At 45.9% G+C, this 16,996-nt stretch overlaps 1 protein-coding gene across 1 annotated transcript in view; it reads left to right on the plus strand.

The window, feature by feature from the left end:
- Positions 1 to 16,996, plus strand: part of trpc1 (transient receptor potential cation channel, subfamily C, member 1) — a 47,208-nt gene that overhangs the window by 24,642 nt on the left and 5,570 nt on the right. The window contains exon 7 of the mRNA XM_042298979.1: positions 1,644 to 1,980. Within this exon, the coding sequence (XP_042154913.1) occupies positions 1,644 to 1,980 (337 nt within the window). The remainder of the gene's footprint in view (positions 1 to 1,643; positions 1,981 to 16,996) is intronic.

Genomic DNA, 16,996 nt, shown 5'->3' on the forward strand with positions numbered 1-16,996 from the left:
GACACGTTCGCCAAGTGTACACAGTGGTGCGGCTGGCTTCCGGGTTAAACGGGCATTGTGTCAAGAAGCAGTGCGGCTTGGTTGGGTCGTGTTTAGGAGGATGCATGGCTCTCGAACTTATCCTCTCCCACGTTCGTACGGGAGTTGCAGCGCCGAGACAAGACTGCAACTACCAATTGGTTACCATGAAATTTGGGAGAAAAAGGGAAAAACTAAATACAAAAAAAATTATGTGATCGATATATTATGTGGATGATTTTGTTCCTGTAGTGTTTGTAAACACCATGGTAGGTTGATTAATAACCTGAACCAGATTACAGGCACTGGTTACAGTGAGAAGCTTCCACTTGTGCGGACAGCTTGATGAAAACCAGTCAATATTCAGGCTCCGAAGAAAGTTGACCTCTCTTTTTACATCACATACACGATCAAGCATTTCACACATATTATTTAGATACTGACCGTGAGCACTTAGTGGCCTATAGAAACCCCCTCTAAAGAAAGAGTTCTAGATGTGCCAAGTGAACCTGCAACCACAACGCTTCAATAACACTTGACATAAGAGGCTCAAAGTGTCCATCAAATAGAAGCAGAAAGAGGTGAGGGAGGGAGGGAGCACTCCCTCAAATGTATTAGCATACAGCGCTAGGCTAAACAAATAAAAAATGACAAATAGGTGGAAATGGTTGACAGTTGAAAGCATTTAATGGATTTACAGCAGGCATCATTTATATTTCTATATATACAGAACATACATCCTGTGAATTGTTTGGACTCTTTTATTGTAGCCTACACAGACAATAGCAGACTGCTAGGTAAAGAGGGTGATTATAGTGAATTATGAATGACTATTCATCATACATAAAACGTGAAGTCCACAACATCTGTTTTTCCTGTAGTTGTCTGGTGGAAATATGACCCTGATTTAGCTATGGTCTCTCCAGGCTACATCCAACCGAGGACTGGACCAGCTCAAACCAGAGCAGAGACAGAGAGGCAGAGACAGACTGTTATGAGGGTGGATGTTTGAAGCTGTTCTTTTATTTATAACTGTTCTTGCTCAGCCTGGCAGGTTGTGTTTGGATTATATTTTATATCACAGTGAGGCTCGAGCATGCTGCTACCATTCTGTCTCACATTGAGAAATTATGCTAATAAGAGCTCCTCTGGTACCAGAACCTGGAAGAGAGAAAGGAAGAGGGATAGAGAAAGAAAGAGAGAGAGAGAGAGGGAGAGAGAGAACTTGTGAAGCAGAGCCCTAAACACTTTCTCTTCATAGCCTTCACTGAATCTGTGTTTGATAAACATGCCTCCTATTTCTGTTTTGTGTCAGTGGTGGTATGTGATCACAGAGGATAACATTAGTACAGTTTGTTATGACTGGGAACAAACCATAAAGAGGGGATCATGCACAGTTTACCACAGAAAACAAATCCAAGGCAAGACGTGATAAAAAAGCACATTGTTGTCAATGTGCATGTACCGTATTCTGGAATGAATTACCATTCTGAATAACCCTTTACTTCTTCTCTCTTTGTTTCCCTGTTGACTCCTACATGTCCATCCACATCATTGTTCTGTGGCACCTCCCACTGTCCCTGCATGGCACCACCTCCTCCCCACCCCCTCCCCACTCCCTCCAGTTTGTGGCCCAGTCCAACTGCCAGCAGTTCCTCAACACCGTCTGGTTCGGCGAGACGGCCAGCTACCGGCGTAAACACACGTGTCTGAAGATGTCCACAGTACTGAGCGTGGCGGTGCTGTGGCCGCTGCTCTCCCTGTGCTACCTGGTGGTGCCGCGCTCCCGCGTGGGCCATATCATCCACACGCCCTTCGTCAAGTTCATCATACACAGTGCCTCCTACTTCACCTTCCTCCTGCTCATCAACCTGTACTCTCTGGTGTACAACGAGGGCAAGAAGAACACCATGGGCCCTGCCCTGGAGATGATCGACTACCTGCTCATACTCTGGATCATAGGTGAGGCGTCCTTCCATCTCCTCTCCCCTCCTCTCTTCTCCTGCCCTCTCCCCTTCTTCCCTCTCATCTCCCCTCCTCTAGTGTCCTCTCCCCTTCCCCTCCCCTCCGCTCCTGTCTCCTCCCCTCCTCTCATGTCCTCTCCCCTCCTCGCCTTCCTTCTTCACTCCCCTCCTCTCCTCCCCTCCGCTCCTCTCCTCTCCTCTCCCCTCTTCTCCTGTACACTCCCCTCCCCTCCTATCCTGTCCTATACCCTTCTATCCTGTCCTCTCCCCTTCTCTCCTGGCCTGGCCTGTCCCCTCCCCTCCCTCCGCTCCGCTCCTGTCCCCTCCTCTCCTCTCCTGTCCTGTCCTCTGACCTCCTATCCTGTCCAGTCCTCACCTGTCCTCTCACCTCCTCTCCTGTCCTGTCCTCTGACCTCCTATCCTGTCCAGTCCTCACCTGTCCTCTCACCTCCTCTCCTGTCCTGTCCTCTGACCTCCTATCTTGTCCAGTCCCCACCTGTCCCCTCCTCTCCTCTCCTATCCTGTCCTCTGACCTCCTATCCTGTCCAGTCCTCACCTGTCCTTTCACCTCCTCTCCTGTCCTCTGCCCCCCTATCCTGTCCAGTCCTCACCTGTCCTCTCACCTCCTCTCCTCTCCTGTCCTCTGACCTCCTATCCTGTCCCCTCCTCTCCTGTCCTGTCCTCTAACCTCCTATCCTGTCCAGTCATCACCTGTCCTCTCACCTCCTATCCTGTCCAGTCCTCACCCATCCCCTCCTCTCCTCTCCTCTCCTGTCCTGTCCTCTGACCTCCTATCCTGTCCAGTCCTGACCTGTCCTCTCCTCTCCTGTCCTCTGACCTCCTATCCTGTCCCCTCCTCTCCTCTCCTGTCCTCTAACCTCCTATCCTGTCCAGTCCTCACCTGTCCTCTCACCTCCTATCCTGTCCAGTCCTTACCTGTCCCCTCCTCTCCTCTCCTGTCCTGTCCTCTGACCTCCTATCCTGTCCAGTCCTCCGCTGTCCTCTCCTATCCTGTCCAGTCTTACCTGTCCTCTCCCTGGATCACCATTTTAAATATACAGTGGGGTCTGAAATTATTAACACCCTTGATAAAGATGAGCAATAATAACTGTATAAAATAAATAATACAACTTTTTTCCCAAAAGGTAAGGGTCATAATTATTGACACTCAAAGATTCTTATAAATAAAGTGGTCACATTTTTTGCAATTGGTCCCATATTCCTAGCGCGCAATGACTACATCAAGCTTGTGACTGCATTTTTCAGTTCATTTTGGTTGTGTTTCAGATGATTTTGTGAGCAATAGAAATGAATGGTAAATAATGTATTATGTCATTCTGGAGTCACTTTTATTGTAAATAAAAATATATGTTTCTAAAGACATCTACATGAATGTGGTTGCTACCATGATTACAGATCATCCTGAATGAATCGTCAATAATGATGAGTGAGAAAGTTAAAGAGGGCCAAAGATCAAATCCCCAAGACTTGCTTACCTCTCACCATTAACAATAACAGGGGAGGTTAGCATTTATGGGGGGTTATGATCTTTGACCCTCTGTAACTTTCTGTGTCATTATGACTGTCACGCCCTGACCATAGAGAGCCTTTTTATTCTCTATTTTGGTTAGGTCGGGGTGTGACTAGGGTGGGTGATCTAATGCACGTTGGTCCGAGTATATTTTCAACGACGATCGTGACAGAAGATCCCACCACACCAGGACCAAGCAGCGTGCCCAGGAGGAGATGGCATCCTGGACTTGGGAGGAGATCGAGGAGAGAATATCCTGGACTTGGGAGGAAGTCCCAAGTAAGAAGCAAGATACGAAAGCCTGTCGTGGAAACAGACGGCAGGAGAGAAGGGAGGACAGCGACGACGCCGGGGTTCGCGGCCAGGTAGAAAGCCCAAAAGACAGCCCAAACAATTTTTTTTTAGGGGGGGCACACGGGGTGGTCGCCGGAGTCGAGGAATGATCCAGAGACCGTCAGGGAGTCGAAGGAGGAACTCAACGAAAGATTCTGAAGAGAGGTGGTGGTGATGAGAGTGCTGCAGAGCGGGCGTGCTGAGGAGCGTGACACCAGTCCGGTGTCATCTGCACCAGTTTCACGCATCTGGCCTCCAGTGCGCCTCCCCAGTCCGGTACGTCCTGTGTCTCCACGCACTCCCCCTGAAGTGTGTGTCACCGTTCCGGTACAATTTGTGCCAGTTCTACGCACCAGGTCTCCAGTGCGCCTCCACAGCCCAGTACGTTCTGTGCCAGCTCCCCGTACTCGCCGGGCGAAGTGTGACACCGTTCCGGTACAATTTGTGACAGTTCTACGCACCAGGTCTCCAGTGCGCCTCCACAGCCCAGTAAGTCCTGTGCCTCCTCCTCACACTGTCCCTGAAGTGCGTGTCCCCAGTCCGGTACGTCCTGTGCCTGCTCCTCGCACTCTCCCTCAAGTGTGCCTTCCCAGTCCGGTACGGCCTGTTCCTGCTCCTCGCACTCTCCCTCAAGTGCGCCTTCCCAGTCAGGTATGTCCTGTGCCTGCTCCCCGCACTCGCCCTGAAGTGCGTGTCACCAGTCCGGTGCCAACTGTGCCGGCCCCACGCACCAGGCCTCCAGTGCGCCTCCCCAGTCCCGAGCTTCAGGCGACAGTCCCCAGTCCAGAGCATCAGGCGACGTTTCACAGTCCGGAACCTCCTGAGACGTTTCACGGTCCGGAACCTCCTGAGACGTTTCACGGTCCGGAACCTCCTGCGACGGTCCACGGTCCGAAACCTCCTACGACGGTCCACGGGCCAGAACCTCCAGCTCCAGGGCAGGAGCCTTCCTCTGCGCCAATACCCAGTCCGAGCACGGCGTCCAGTCCAGCTCCATGGCAGGAGCCTTTCTCTGCACCGATGCCCAGTCCAGGCACGGCGTGCAGTCCCGCTCCATGGCAGGAGCCTTCCTCTGTGCCGATGTCCAGGCACGGCGTCCAGTCACGCTCCAAGGCCGGAGCCTTCCTCTGTGCTGATGTCCAGTCCAGGCACGGCGTCCAGTCCCGCTCCAAGGCCGGAGCCTTCCTCTGCGCCGGTTCCCAGTCCAGGCACGGCGTCCGGTCCCGCTCCATGGCAGGAGCCTTCCTCTGCACCGATGTCCAGTCCAGGCACGGCGTCCGGTCCCGCTCCATGGGAGGAGCCTTCCTCTGCGCCGATGTCCAGTCCAGGCATGGCGTCCAGTCCCGCTCCATGGTAGGAACCTTCCTCTGCGCCGGTGCCCAGTCCAGGCGGTCAACTCAGCTCCATGGCCAGAGCCTTCTTCGGCGCCGGTGCCCAGTCCGGGTGCGGCGTACAACCCAGCCCCATGGCCGGGGCCCTCTGCTCCGATGGCCAGACCCGTGGTCTGGGCGAGGGCAAAGTCCCGCACCAGAGCCGCCACGGATGCTGGCAAATCCACGAGCGGAGTGGGTACTTCGCCCCGCACCGGAGCCGCCACCAACGCTAGACGCCCACCCGGACCCTCCCCTATAGGGTCAGGTTTTGCGTCCGGAGTCCGCACCTTTGGGGGGGGTACTGTCACGCCCTGACCATAGAGAGCCTTTTTATTCTCTATTTCGGTTAGGTCGCGGTGTGACTAGGGAGGGTGATCTAGTGTATTTATTTCTATGTTGGCCTGGTATGGTTCCAAATCAGAGGCAGCTGTTTATCGTTGTCTCTGATTGGGATCATATTTAGGCAGCCATTTCCCCACTGTGTTTTGTGGGATATTTTTTCTGTGTAGTTGCCTGTGAGCACTGCATGAACTTCACTGGTCGTGTATTCTTTATTGTTTTTTGTTCGGTTCTCTTAAAATTAAAAGATATCGAACCCATTTCACGCTGCTCTTTGGTCTGAGTATGATTGCAACGACGATCGTGACAATGACTCAGTAATGTCACAATACATTATTTAACATTCATTAGTATTGGCCACAAAATGATCTGAAACACAACCAAAACTAACTGAAAATGCATCCAACAAGCTTGACATAGTCATTGCATTCTAAGAATATGGGAAGAAATGCTAAACTCTTGGCTACTTTTTTTATACAAATCTTTAGGGGTGTCAATAATTTTGACCCTTACCTTTTTGAGAAGAAAAGTATTACTTGTTAAATAAATTCTCTCTCTCTGAGCAATTGTATTAGTATAAAATAAAATGTCACATTTTTTGGAGCTTAAAATAAAGGTCAGTATTTGAATGATTTATTTTATACAGTCATTATTGCTCAACTGTATGAAGGGTGTCAATAATTTTGGACCCCATTGTACGTATATTTTTTGGGGGTGTATTTTCATCTTATTGTGACAGACATAGATGAGGGGTAACGTGTATGGGGTGCGGGCGACAGTGTTACCTGCTAGCCTCAGGCACAGGTAAGAGATCATTTACAGTGCCATCAGAAAGTACTCACACACCTTTTCCATATTGTGTTACATTTGTTACAGTTGAATTTCAGATGGATTCAATTGAGATTGTTCTCTCGCTGGCCTACACACAATAAATACCCCATAATGTCAAAGTGGAATTATATTTTTCAGCATTTTAAAAAATGTATAAAAAATGGAAATCTTAAGTGCTTTTGTTATGGCAAGCCTAAATAAGTTCAGTAGTTAAAATCGGAATAACAAGTCACATAATAAGTTGCATGGACTCACCCTGTGTATAATAATACATAAATTAATAAATTACATTTTTTGTATTGTGTTTAACATGATTTTTCAATGTCTAACTCATCTCTGTACACCACACAAACAATTGGCTGTAAGGTCCCTCAGTCGAGTAGTGAATTTCAAACACAGATTCAACCACAAAGACCAGGGAGGTTTTCCAATGCCTCTCAAAGAGGGGCACTGGTTGGTAGATGAGTAAAAATAAAATAAAAAGCATGCATTGAATATCCCTTTGAGCATGGTGAAGTTATTCATTACATTTTTGGATGGTGTATCATTACACCCAATCACTACAATGATACAGGTGTCCTTCCTAACTCAGTTGCTGGAGAGGAAGGAAACCGCTCAGGGATTTCACCATGAGGCCAATGGTGACTTTAAAACAGTTACAGAGTTTAATGGCTGTGATGCAATAAAACTGAGGATGGATCAACAACATTGTAGATACTCCACAATACTAAACTAATTAACAGAGTGAAAAGAAAAAAGCCTGTACAGAAAAAAAATATTCCAAAACTTGCATCCTGTTTTGGCACTAAAGTAATACTGCAATAATGTGGCAAAGCAATTAACTTTTGTCCTGAATACAAAGTGTTATGTTTTGCGGCAAATCCAACATAAAAGTACCACTCTTCATATTTTCAAGCATGGTGGGGGCTGCATCATGTTATGGATATGCTTGTAATCATTAAGGACTGGGGAGTTTTTCAGGATAAAAAAGAAACTGAATGGAACTAAGCACAGGCAAAATCCTAGAGGAAAACCTGGTTCAGTCTGCTTTCCACCAGACACTGGGAGATGAATTCACCTTTCAGCAGGACAATAACCTAAAACACAAGGCCAAATCTACACTGGAGTTGCTTACCAAGAAGACAGTGAATGTTCCTGAGTGGCTTAAATCTGCTTGAAAAATGGCATGACTTGAAAATGGTTGTCTAGCAATGATCAACAACCAATATGACAGAGTTTGAATAACGTTTTGAAGAATAATGAGCAAATATTATACAATCCAGGTGTGCAAAGCTCTTAGAGACTTACCCAGAAAGACTCACAGCTGTAATTCTTGCCAACTGTGATTCTAACATGTAGAGACTCAGGAGTGTGAATACTTATGTAAATGAGATATTTCTGGATTTAATTTTCAATACATTTGCAAACATTTCTAAAAACATGTTTTCACTTTGTCAATATGGTGTATTATGTGTAGATGGGTGGGAAGAAATATACATTTTGAATTCAGGCTTTAACACAACAAAAGGTGAAATAAGTGAAGGGATATGAATACTTTCTGAAGGCACTGTATGTAACAGCATAACAATACAGTTGATGTATGGCATTGGCTCAATTCCAGAAAAAAAAATTAAAGGTCAGTCCTCATTGGTGGAGTTCAGCAAGCAGGACTTCCTGACTTCTCATTGGGCTAAAACCAGACTAGCGTATAACTTCCTGTATAATTTCCTGCCCTCCTTCTGTGATGATAGAGTTTAGGGTCACACTGTCTTTGGTTAGTCCACAACAGATGCCCTGTAGAAGAGAATTTAATCAAATTAAATAGTAGAGAATAGCAATGCAATGCATTGATTAGCATAGACGAGACAAGACCAGACCAGATTAGAATATGTAGCTGTGCAGTTAGTAACTCAAGACGCAGCATGTCCTCTCTATACCACCCTTTCTGTGCTCTGGTACTGTAACAATCTGTACTAGTCTGCTATCATGATAATGGCACCTGCGGGGATGGCTGCCATTTTAACCAACTTTTCTATTTTGTGTGTTTTTCTGCATTGTTTGTAACGTATTTTGTACGTAATGTTGCTACTACCGTCTCTTATGACCGAAAAGTGTTTCTAGACATCAGAACAGCGATTATGCACCTCCAAATGGACAAAAAAAAGTCTTTAATGAGCGACGCAAAGGATGTACTGCTTCTCCAAGACCAGGTCCAAATCCTCGTCATTCGTGTGAAGAAAAGACGGAAATACAGGGGGCAGAGATCAGGGTCCTTTGTGAGAAATTGTTGGTGAGTGGGTAACCCACCTCTACCATCTGTTCTATTGGCCAATGTGAAATCACTGGAGAATAAACTTGATGATCCCCGTTCGAGACTATCCTACCAACGGGACACTAAAAACTGTAATATCTTTTGACGACACAGATAATGACGACACAGATAATATACAGTAGGCTGGCTTCTCCGTGCATCGGCAGGACAGAGCAGCTACGTCTGGTAAGATGAGGGATGGTGGTGTGTGTCTATTTGTCAATAACAGCTGGGGTGCGATGTCTAATATTAAGAAAGTCTCGAGGTATTGCTCACCTGAGGTAGAATACCTCATGATAAGCTGTAGACCACACTATCTACCAAGAGTTTTCATCTATATTTTTTCATTGCTGTCTACTTACACCACAAATAGATGCTGGCACTAAGAACACACTCAACGAGCTGTAAAAGGTCATAAACAAACAAGAAAATGCTCATCCAGAAATGGCGCTCCTAGTGGCCTGGGAATTTAATGCAGGCGAACTTAAATCCATTTTTACCTAATTTCTACCAGCATGTCACATGTGCAACCAGAGGAAGAAAACTCTAGACCACCTTTACTCCACACACAGAGATGCATACAAAGCTCTCCCTCGCCCTCCATTTGGCAAATCTGACCATAATTATATCCTCCTGATTCCTGCTTACAAGAAAAAATAAAGCAGGACGTACCAGTGACTCGCTCAATACAGAAGTCTATGCTAATCAGATGACCCGGATGCTACGCTACAGGACTGTTTTGCTAGCACAGACTGAAATATTTTCCAGGATTCATCCAATGGTATTGAAGAGTATACCACCTAGTCACCGGCTTCATCAATAAGTGCATCAACAACGTCGTCCCCACAGTGACCGTACGTACATATCCCAACCAGAAGCCACATGCAACTCCCTCAACGATCTAAAGGCTGGAACTTATAAGAAATCCCATTATGCCCTCAGACAAACCATAAAAGAGGTAAAGCGTTAATTCAGGACTAAGATTGAATCCTACTACACAGGCTCTGACGCTCATCGGGTGTGGCAGGGCGTGCAAACTATTACATACTACAAAGGGAAACCCAGCTGGGAGCCTCCCAGTGGCACGAACCTAGCAGACGGGCTAAACGCCTTTTATGCTTGCTATGAAGCAATCAACACTCAAGCATGCATGAGAGCACCAACTGTTCCTGACGACTGTGTGATCACGATCTCCGTAGCCGATGTGAGCAAGACCTTTAAACAGGTCAACATTCACAAGGCCGCAGGGCCAGACGGATTACCAGGACGTGTACTCAGAGCATGCGCGGACCAACTGGCAAGTGTCTTCACTGACATATTCACCCAGGTGGTAAGGGTAGGCAACAACACATCTGCAACACTGATCCTCAACACGAAGTGCATGCTTAGTCCCCTCCTGTACTACCTGTTCAACCACGACTGCGTGGCCAAGCACGACTCCAACACCATCATTAAGTTTTCTGACGACACGACTGTGACAACGATGAGACATCCTATAGGAAGGAGGTCAGAGACCTGGCAGTGTGGTGCCAGGAAAACAACCTCTCCCTCAACGTGAGCAAGACAAAGGAGCTGATCGTGAACTACAGGAAAAGGAGGGCCGAACACGCACACATTCGGGGCTGTGGTGGAGCGGGTCGAGAGTTTCAAGCTCCTTGGTGTCCAAATCACCAACAAACTATCATGGTCCAAACCAAGTCAGCAGTGAAGAGGGCACGACAAAACCTCTTCCCCCTCAGGAGACTGAAAAGATTTGGCATGGGTCGCCAGATCCTCTCAAAGTTTTACAGCTGCGTCATCGAGAGCATCCATCACCGCCTGGTATGGCAACTGCTCGGTATCCGAGCGGTGTCAGAGGAAGGCCAAAAACATTTCGAAGACTCCAGTCACCCAAGTCATAGACTGTTCTCTCTGCTATCACATGGCAAGCGCTACCGGAGCGACACCTCTAGGTCCAAAAGGCTCCTTAACAGCTTCTATCCATGACTGCTGAACAATTAATCAAATGGCCACCCGGACTATTTACATCATTTTTACACTGCTGCTACTCGCTGTTCAATATCTATGCATAGTCACTTTTCCCCTACCTTCATGTACAAATGACCTTGTCTAACCTGTACCCCCGAACATTGACTCAGTACTGGTAACTCCTGTATTTAGCCTCGTTATTTTTACTCTACCCTATTGTATTCGGCGAATGTGACAAATAAAATTTGATTAGATTTGATAGTCAGACCACGCTGAATGATGGCTCTTTGGTCTCACACACACACACACACACACACACACACACACACACACACACACACACACACACACACACACACACACACACACACACACACACACACACACACACAGATCAATGACACTAGAATTACTTATTGGTTTCTCAGGACAGCCACCTTTCCTGTCCTCTCTGCTCCTCCCCATCCCTTGCCCTCTCCTCTCATCTTCACTCTCTCCCCTCCCCTCCTTTTCCCTCCACTCCTCTCCTCTCTGCTCTGCTCCTCTCATCTAATCTCCTCTTTTTTTCTCTCTCCTTTCTCCGCTGCCCAAAAAACATTAACATGATCCTCCAATCAGTGTAATGGCCTGTGTTCCCACATTAGTCTCCTCTCTCTAGCATCCCTCTGCTCTCTAGAGAATCAGTCTGTTTCAATACCAGACACAGTAGAAAGAAAGAGAGAGAGAGCGAGGTAGAGGAGAAGAGAGAGAGAAAGAGGAAAGGAAAGGAGAGAGAGAAAGAGAGAGAGAGGGTAAAGAGATAGAGGGAGACAGAGTGAGAGGTAGAGAGGGATATAGTTGTTCTAGTATGTTCTGTAGTTGCTACGTGCTTGTTTCTTTTGATTCATTGCTCAAATTACTTTTCTAGATGGGAAATTAAATATATAAAGTACAGCACATGTCCTATTGGCTCACAGATCATGTCAATAAACAGTGTCTTGTCTATTATCTAGTTAATTCTGTAGCTTGGCAGTGAGCGAACACTACTCTACATGCCTTTCTGTCTGGAGAGGAAGCTTGTTAGAGGCTATAGGATAGAGGAGTTTGGATACAGGTTTTAGTGGTTTGAGGAGACAGAAATAGCCCACTAGAGGGAGGAATACTCCTTAACTAATACAACAAGACCAACACATCCATCCATGTACAGTTTGCTGATACCTTTTTCCATGTAATCAAATCAGGTATTGATCAAAATCATTATTAAGATCGAGATCAACCTAATGAAAATCATCAACAGTTTTGACTATTAAAATGGCCATGGCGTAGGTATATGTAAATAAAGTATTGGATTGCAGTTCAATAACAGATACTTGTTTCCTAATACTTGTGTTTTTCTGCTATTCTGTATAGTTTCTGAGGACTCTTACTACTGTTGTTTCTTATTGCTGAAATTCTAAGGCGAATACTGGGTTTGTAGAATTTTTATTGGTCCTTTTAGTTCCAGATGTGTGTCTCCTTCCAGTGTCTAGGGAGCAGTTTTAGTATATGGCCTCCCTTCATTTCCATTGTTCTGTCTCTCCATCCCTCCCTCTCTCCATCCCTCTTTCTCTTTCCCACATTCTGTTAATCCCAGGAGCCAGATGCCTCACGTTAATGCCAAAATCAGATATGTCAACTGCCAAATGCGCCAATTGCCAAATGATTTTGTGAACTTGGGCAGAAAAAGTTCACGTTGATCTACTGAGGCAAAAAGAGCACTGTCAGAGTTTAATTCAATAAGAGAAAAGCTGCGAGGGAGGGCCAGAAAAGTAGCCTAATGTTTGGGAAAGATTTGGTGAAGTGGTAAATGTGGATGATAGCAGTGCTGGTTATATTACAGTATATGTGATATATCACATACGCATGGTTAGCAGATGTTTTTGCAAGTGTAGGGAAATGCTTGTGCTTCTACTTTCGACAACGCAGTAATATCTAACAAGTAATCTAAGAAATTCACAACAACTATCTAATACACACAAATGTGAAGGGATGGAATAAGAATAGGTACATAAAATATATGGATGAGCGATGGCCGTGTGACATAGGCAAGTGACCGGTGATTTGGGTCTGTATGTTGGCAGCAGCCTCTTTATGTTAGTGATGGCTGTTTAACAGTCTGATGGCCTTGAGATAGAAGCTGTTTTTCAGTCTCTTGATCCCAGCTTTGATGCACCTGTACTGACCTCGCGTTCTGGATGATAGTGGGGTGAATAGGCTGTGGCTCAGGTGGTTATTTTCCTTGATGATCCTTTTGTCCTTCCTGTGACATCAGGTGCTGTAGGTGTCCTGGAGGGCAGGTAGTTTGCACCTGGTGATGTGTTGGGCAGGCCGCACTTCCCTCTGGAGAGCCTTGTGATTGAGGGCGGTGCAGTTGCCATACCAGGCGATGATACAGCCCAACAGGATGCTCTCTATTGTGAATCTGTAAACGTTTGTGAGGGTTTTAGGTGACAAGGCAAATTTCTTCAGCCTCCTGAGTTTGAAGCGGCGCTGTTTCACCTTCTTCACCACAGTGTCTGTGTTGGTGGACCATTTCTGTTTGTCCGTGATATGTACACCAAGGAACTTAAAACTTTCCACGTTTACCACTACTGTCCCGTCGATGTGGATAGAGGGGTGCTCCCTCTGCTGTTTCCTGAAGTCCACGATCATCTCCTTTGTTTAGTGACGTTGAGTGAGAGGTTGTTTTCCTGACACCACACTCCGAGTGCCCTCACCTCCTCCCTGTAGGCTGTCTCGTCATTGTTGGTAATCAAGCCCACTAATGTTGTGTCATCTGCAAACTTGATGATTGAATTGGAGGCGTGCATGGCCACACAGTCATGGGTGAACAGGGAGTATAGGAGGGGGCTGAGCACACACCCTTGTGGGCCCCAAGTGTTGAGGAACAGCGAATTGGAGATGTTGTTTCCTACCTTCACCATCTGGGGGCGTCCCGTCAGAAAGTCCAGGTCCCAATTGCGCAGGGCAGGTTGAGACCCAGTGCCTTAAGCTTAATGATGAGCTTGGAGGGTACTCTGGTTTGAATGCTGAGCTGTAGTCAATGAACAGCATTCCTACATAGGTATTCCTCTTGTCCAGATGGGATAGGTCTGTGGACCTGTTGGGGCGGTATGCAAACTCAAGTTTTGTAGGTAAGGTGGAGGTGATATGATCCTTGACTAGTCTCTCAAAGCACTTCATGATGACAGAAGTGAGTGCTACCGGGCGATAGTCATTTAGTTCAGTTATCTTTGTCTTCTTTGGTACAGGAACAATGGTAGCCATCTTGAAGCATGTGGAGACAGCAGACTGGGATAGGGAGCGATTGAATATGTCCGTAAACACACCAGTCAGCTAGTCTGCGCATGCTCTGAGGATGCGGCTAGGGATACCATCTGGGCCAGCAGCCTTGCGAGGGTTAACATGTTTAAATGTCTTGCTCATGTTGGCCACGGAGAAGGAGAGAGGGGGGGGGGGGCGCAGTCCTTGATAGCGGGCCGCGTCAGTGGCACTGTATTATCCAGAAAAGCGGGCAAAGAAAGTGTTTAGCTTTTCATGGAAGCAAGACATTGGTGTCCGTGTCATGGCTGGTGACTCCGCCACAGACGTCTTGTGTCTGGGCTGCTGAATTGAGACTCCATTTTGTCCCTATACCGACATTTTGCATGTTTGATTGCCTTGCGGAGGGAATATCAAATCAAATCAAATGTATTTATATAGCCCTTCGTACATCAGCTGATATCTCAAAGTGCTGTACAGAAACCCAGCCTAAAACCCCAAACAGCAAGCAATGCAGGTGTAGAAGCACGGTGGCTAGGAAAAGCTCCCTAGAAAGGCCAAAACCTAGGAAGTAACTTAGAGAGGAACCAGGCTATGTGGGGTGGCCAGTCCTCTACTGGCTGTGCCGGGTGGAGATTATAACAGAACATGGCCAAGATGTTCAAATGTTCATAAATGACCAGCATAATCAAATAATAATAAGGCAGAACAGTTGAAACTGGAGCAGCAGCACGGCCAGGTGGACTGGGGACAGCAAGGAGTCATCATGTCAGGTAGTCCTGAGGCATGGTCCTAGGGCTCAGGTCCACCGAGAGAGAGAAAGAAAGAGAGAGAGCACACTTAAATTCACACAGGACACCGAATAGGACAGGAGAAGTACTCCAGATATAACAAACTGACCCTAGCCCCCCGACACATAAACTACTGCAGCATAAATACTGCAGGCTGAGACAGGAGGGGTCAGGAGACACTGTTGCCCCATCCGAGGACACCCCCGGACAGGGCCAAACAGGAATAACAACACTGTTTATATTCGGCCGTATTCCCCGACCTCTTTCCATAGTTGAATGCGGTGGTTCGCGCTTTCAGTTTTGCATGAATGCTGCCGTCTATCAACGGTTTCTGGTTGGGGTAGATTTTAATAGTCGCAGTGGGTACAACATCTCCAATACACTTCCTTATAAACTCACTCACCGAGGCAGCGTAAAAATCGATGTTATTATCTGAGGCTTCCCGGAACATTTTCCAGTCCACGGAACACGGACCTGAAATTTGGACACTGACTGTAGGCCTATAACATTTTGACTCTGGAACAGGATCGGAGAACTATTATTTCTTTCTTTCAGCATCTAGAGGAAATGAATGTGCGGTTAGGGACCGTCTGTAAAGGTGCAGTCTTAATCAGCATCATAAAAGCTGATAGTATTTCAACTACATTAAATATACATCCAAGCCAAACTTAATTTAACTTCCTTAAAACCAGTCAAACTGATGTCATTTGGAAATTTTGTATGGAAAATCTTTCCAGTTTTTTTTTTGTTATTACATTTTATCCCTAAACGTATTTTCTGCGTGAGAGAAAGAGGAAAGCCAAAACAAATTTTACAGATGACAACGAGGTTGAATGTACATTCTGTCACTGTATGCCATTATTCTGGTGAGCAATGGTTTATTTAGTCTTCCAGGGCAACAAGTAGTAACAGAAGAAAAGTTGCATGTATCTAATAATAGACAAGTTGACTAACTAATAGCCTACCAAAATTTTGCAAATTATAATCAGAAACATATATTTATCTTTATGACCTGTCAAAAATGAATTATCCCATATTTGACTGTACTGCACATTTTCTATTATTACCTGGTTAGGGTTGGGTGCGTCCCCCAGATTTTCACTTTATCACATATAGTCGGGAGGTTGCAGATGGGTTATTAGCAGTGGTGTAAAGTACTTAAGTAAAAATACTTTAGAGTACTACTTAAATCATTTTTGGGGGTATCTGTACAACTTTTACTTTTACTAAAGAAGATAATGTACTTTTTACTCCATACATTTTCCCTGACACCCAAAAGTACTTGTTACATTTTGACAGGAAAATGGTCCAGTTCACGTACTTATCAAGAGAACATCCTTGATCATCCCTTCTGCCTCTGATCTGGCAGAGTCACTAAACTCACTTTTACTTGAGTCATTTTCTATGAAGGTATCTTTACTTTTACTACAGTATGACTTTTAATGACTTTTTCCACCACTGGTTATTAGCAATTGTGGGCAGGTTTGGGTGAACAAACAGCTGTGTCTTTGTATGTGTGTGGTCAGATACAACCCTAACCAAAAAAGAACTCACCCAAACAAATTCTAATAAACTGCAATGATTTCCTGACCTAAACAACAGATGTGTAAATTTGGTATGAAAAATCCTGATACACTAGAAACCTGCATTCCCCTATTCATGTTCCAGACAGTGGGTACCATTAGGACCCAGAAAGGGTTTTGTTACAAATTATTTCATGAATCCCCCCCCCCCCCACACACACACACGCAGGAGGATAATACTTCTAAACCCCACCTCACTGGATCGTAGAGATTCCACACATAAATCCTGTGGTTTCTATTTCTCAGACTGACCAATCCCAGGAGCCTCTCTGTGGGATAACTTACGGCATTCCCTGTTGAATCTGGAAGTCATTGTAAAATGTCAAGAATGAGAACCTTGCGGGGTGAACACAAAATGCCTTTCCCATTACTCTGTTAATTTTTCTGTTTGGTGGATTGAATATGGTCAATTCTACACCGTTTAGCGTGGAGCTGAGAGAAAATGTTGCAGTTTTAAAGGCCCAGTGCAGTCAAAATTCTGTTTTTCTTGTGTTATATATCATATTGTACAAAAAACTAACACTGTAAAAGTGTGAAAACATTCGCTCAACTGAGACATGGAGTGTGCCCTGTGTGTGTGCCATTTAGAAGGTGAATTGGCATGACCTTTGACCTGGGTAGGGGGGGGGTCCTTAATGTTTTGTACACTCAGTGTGTATGTTTTATTGTCACATG

The sequence above is a fragment of the Oncorhynchus tshawytscha genome, linkage group LG16, assembly GCF_018296145.1.
Source record: "Oncorhynchus tshawytscha isolate Ot180627B linkage group LG16, Otsh_v2.0, whole genome shotgun sequence".
Lineage (NCBI taxonomy): Eukaryota > Metazoa > Chordata > Actinopteri > Salmoniformes > Salmonidae > Oncorhynchus > Oncorhynchus tshawytscha.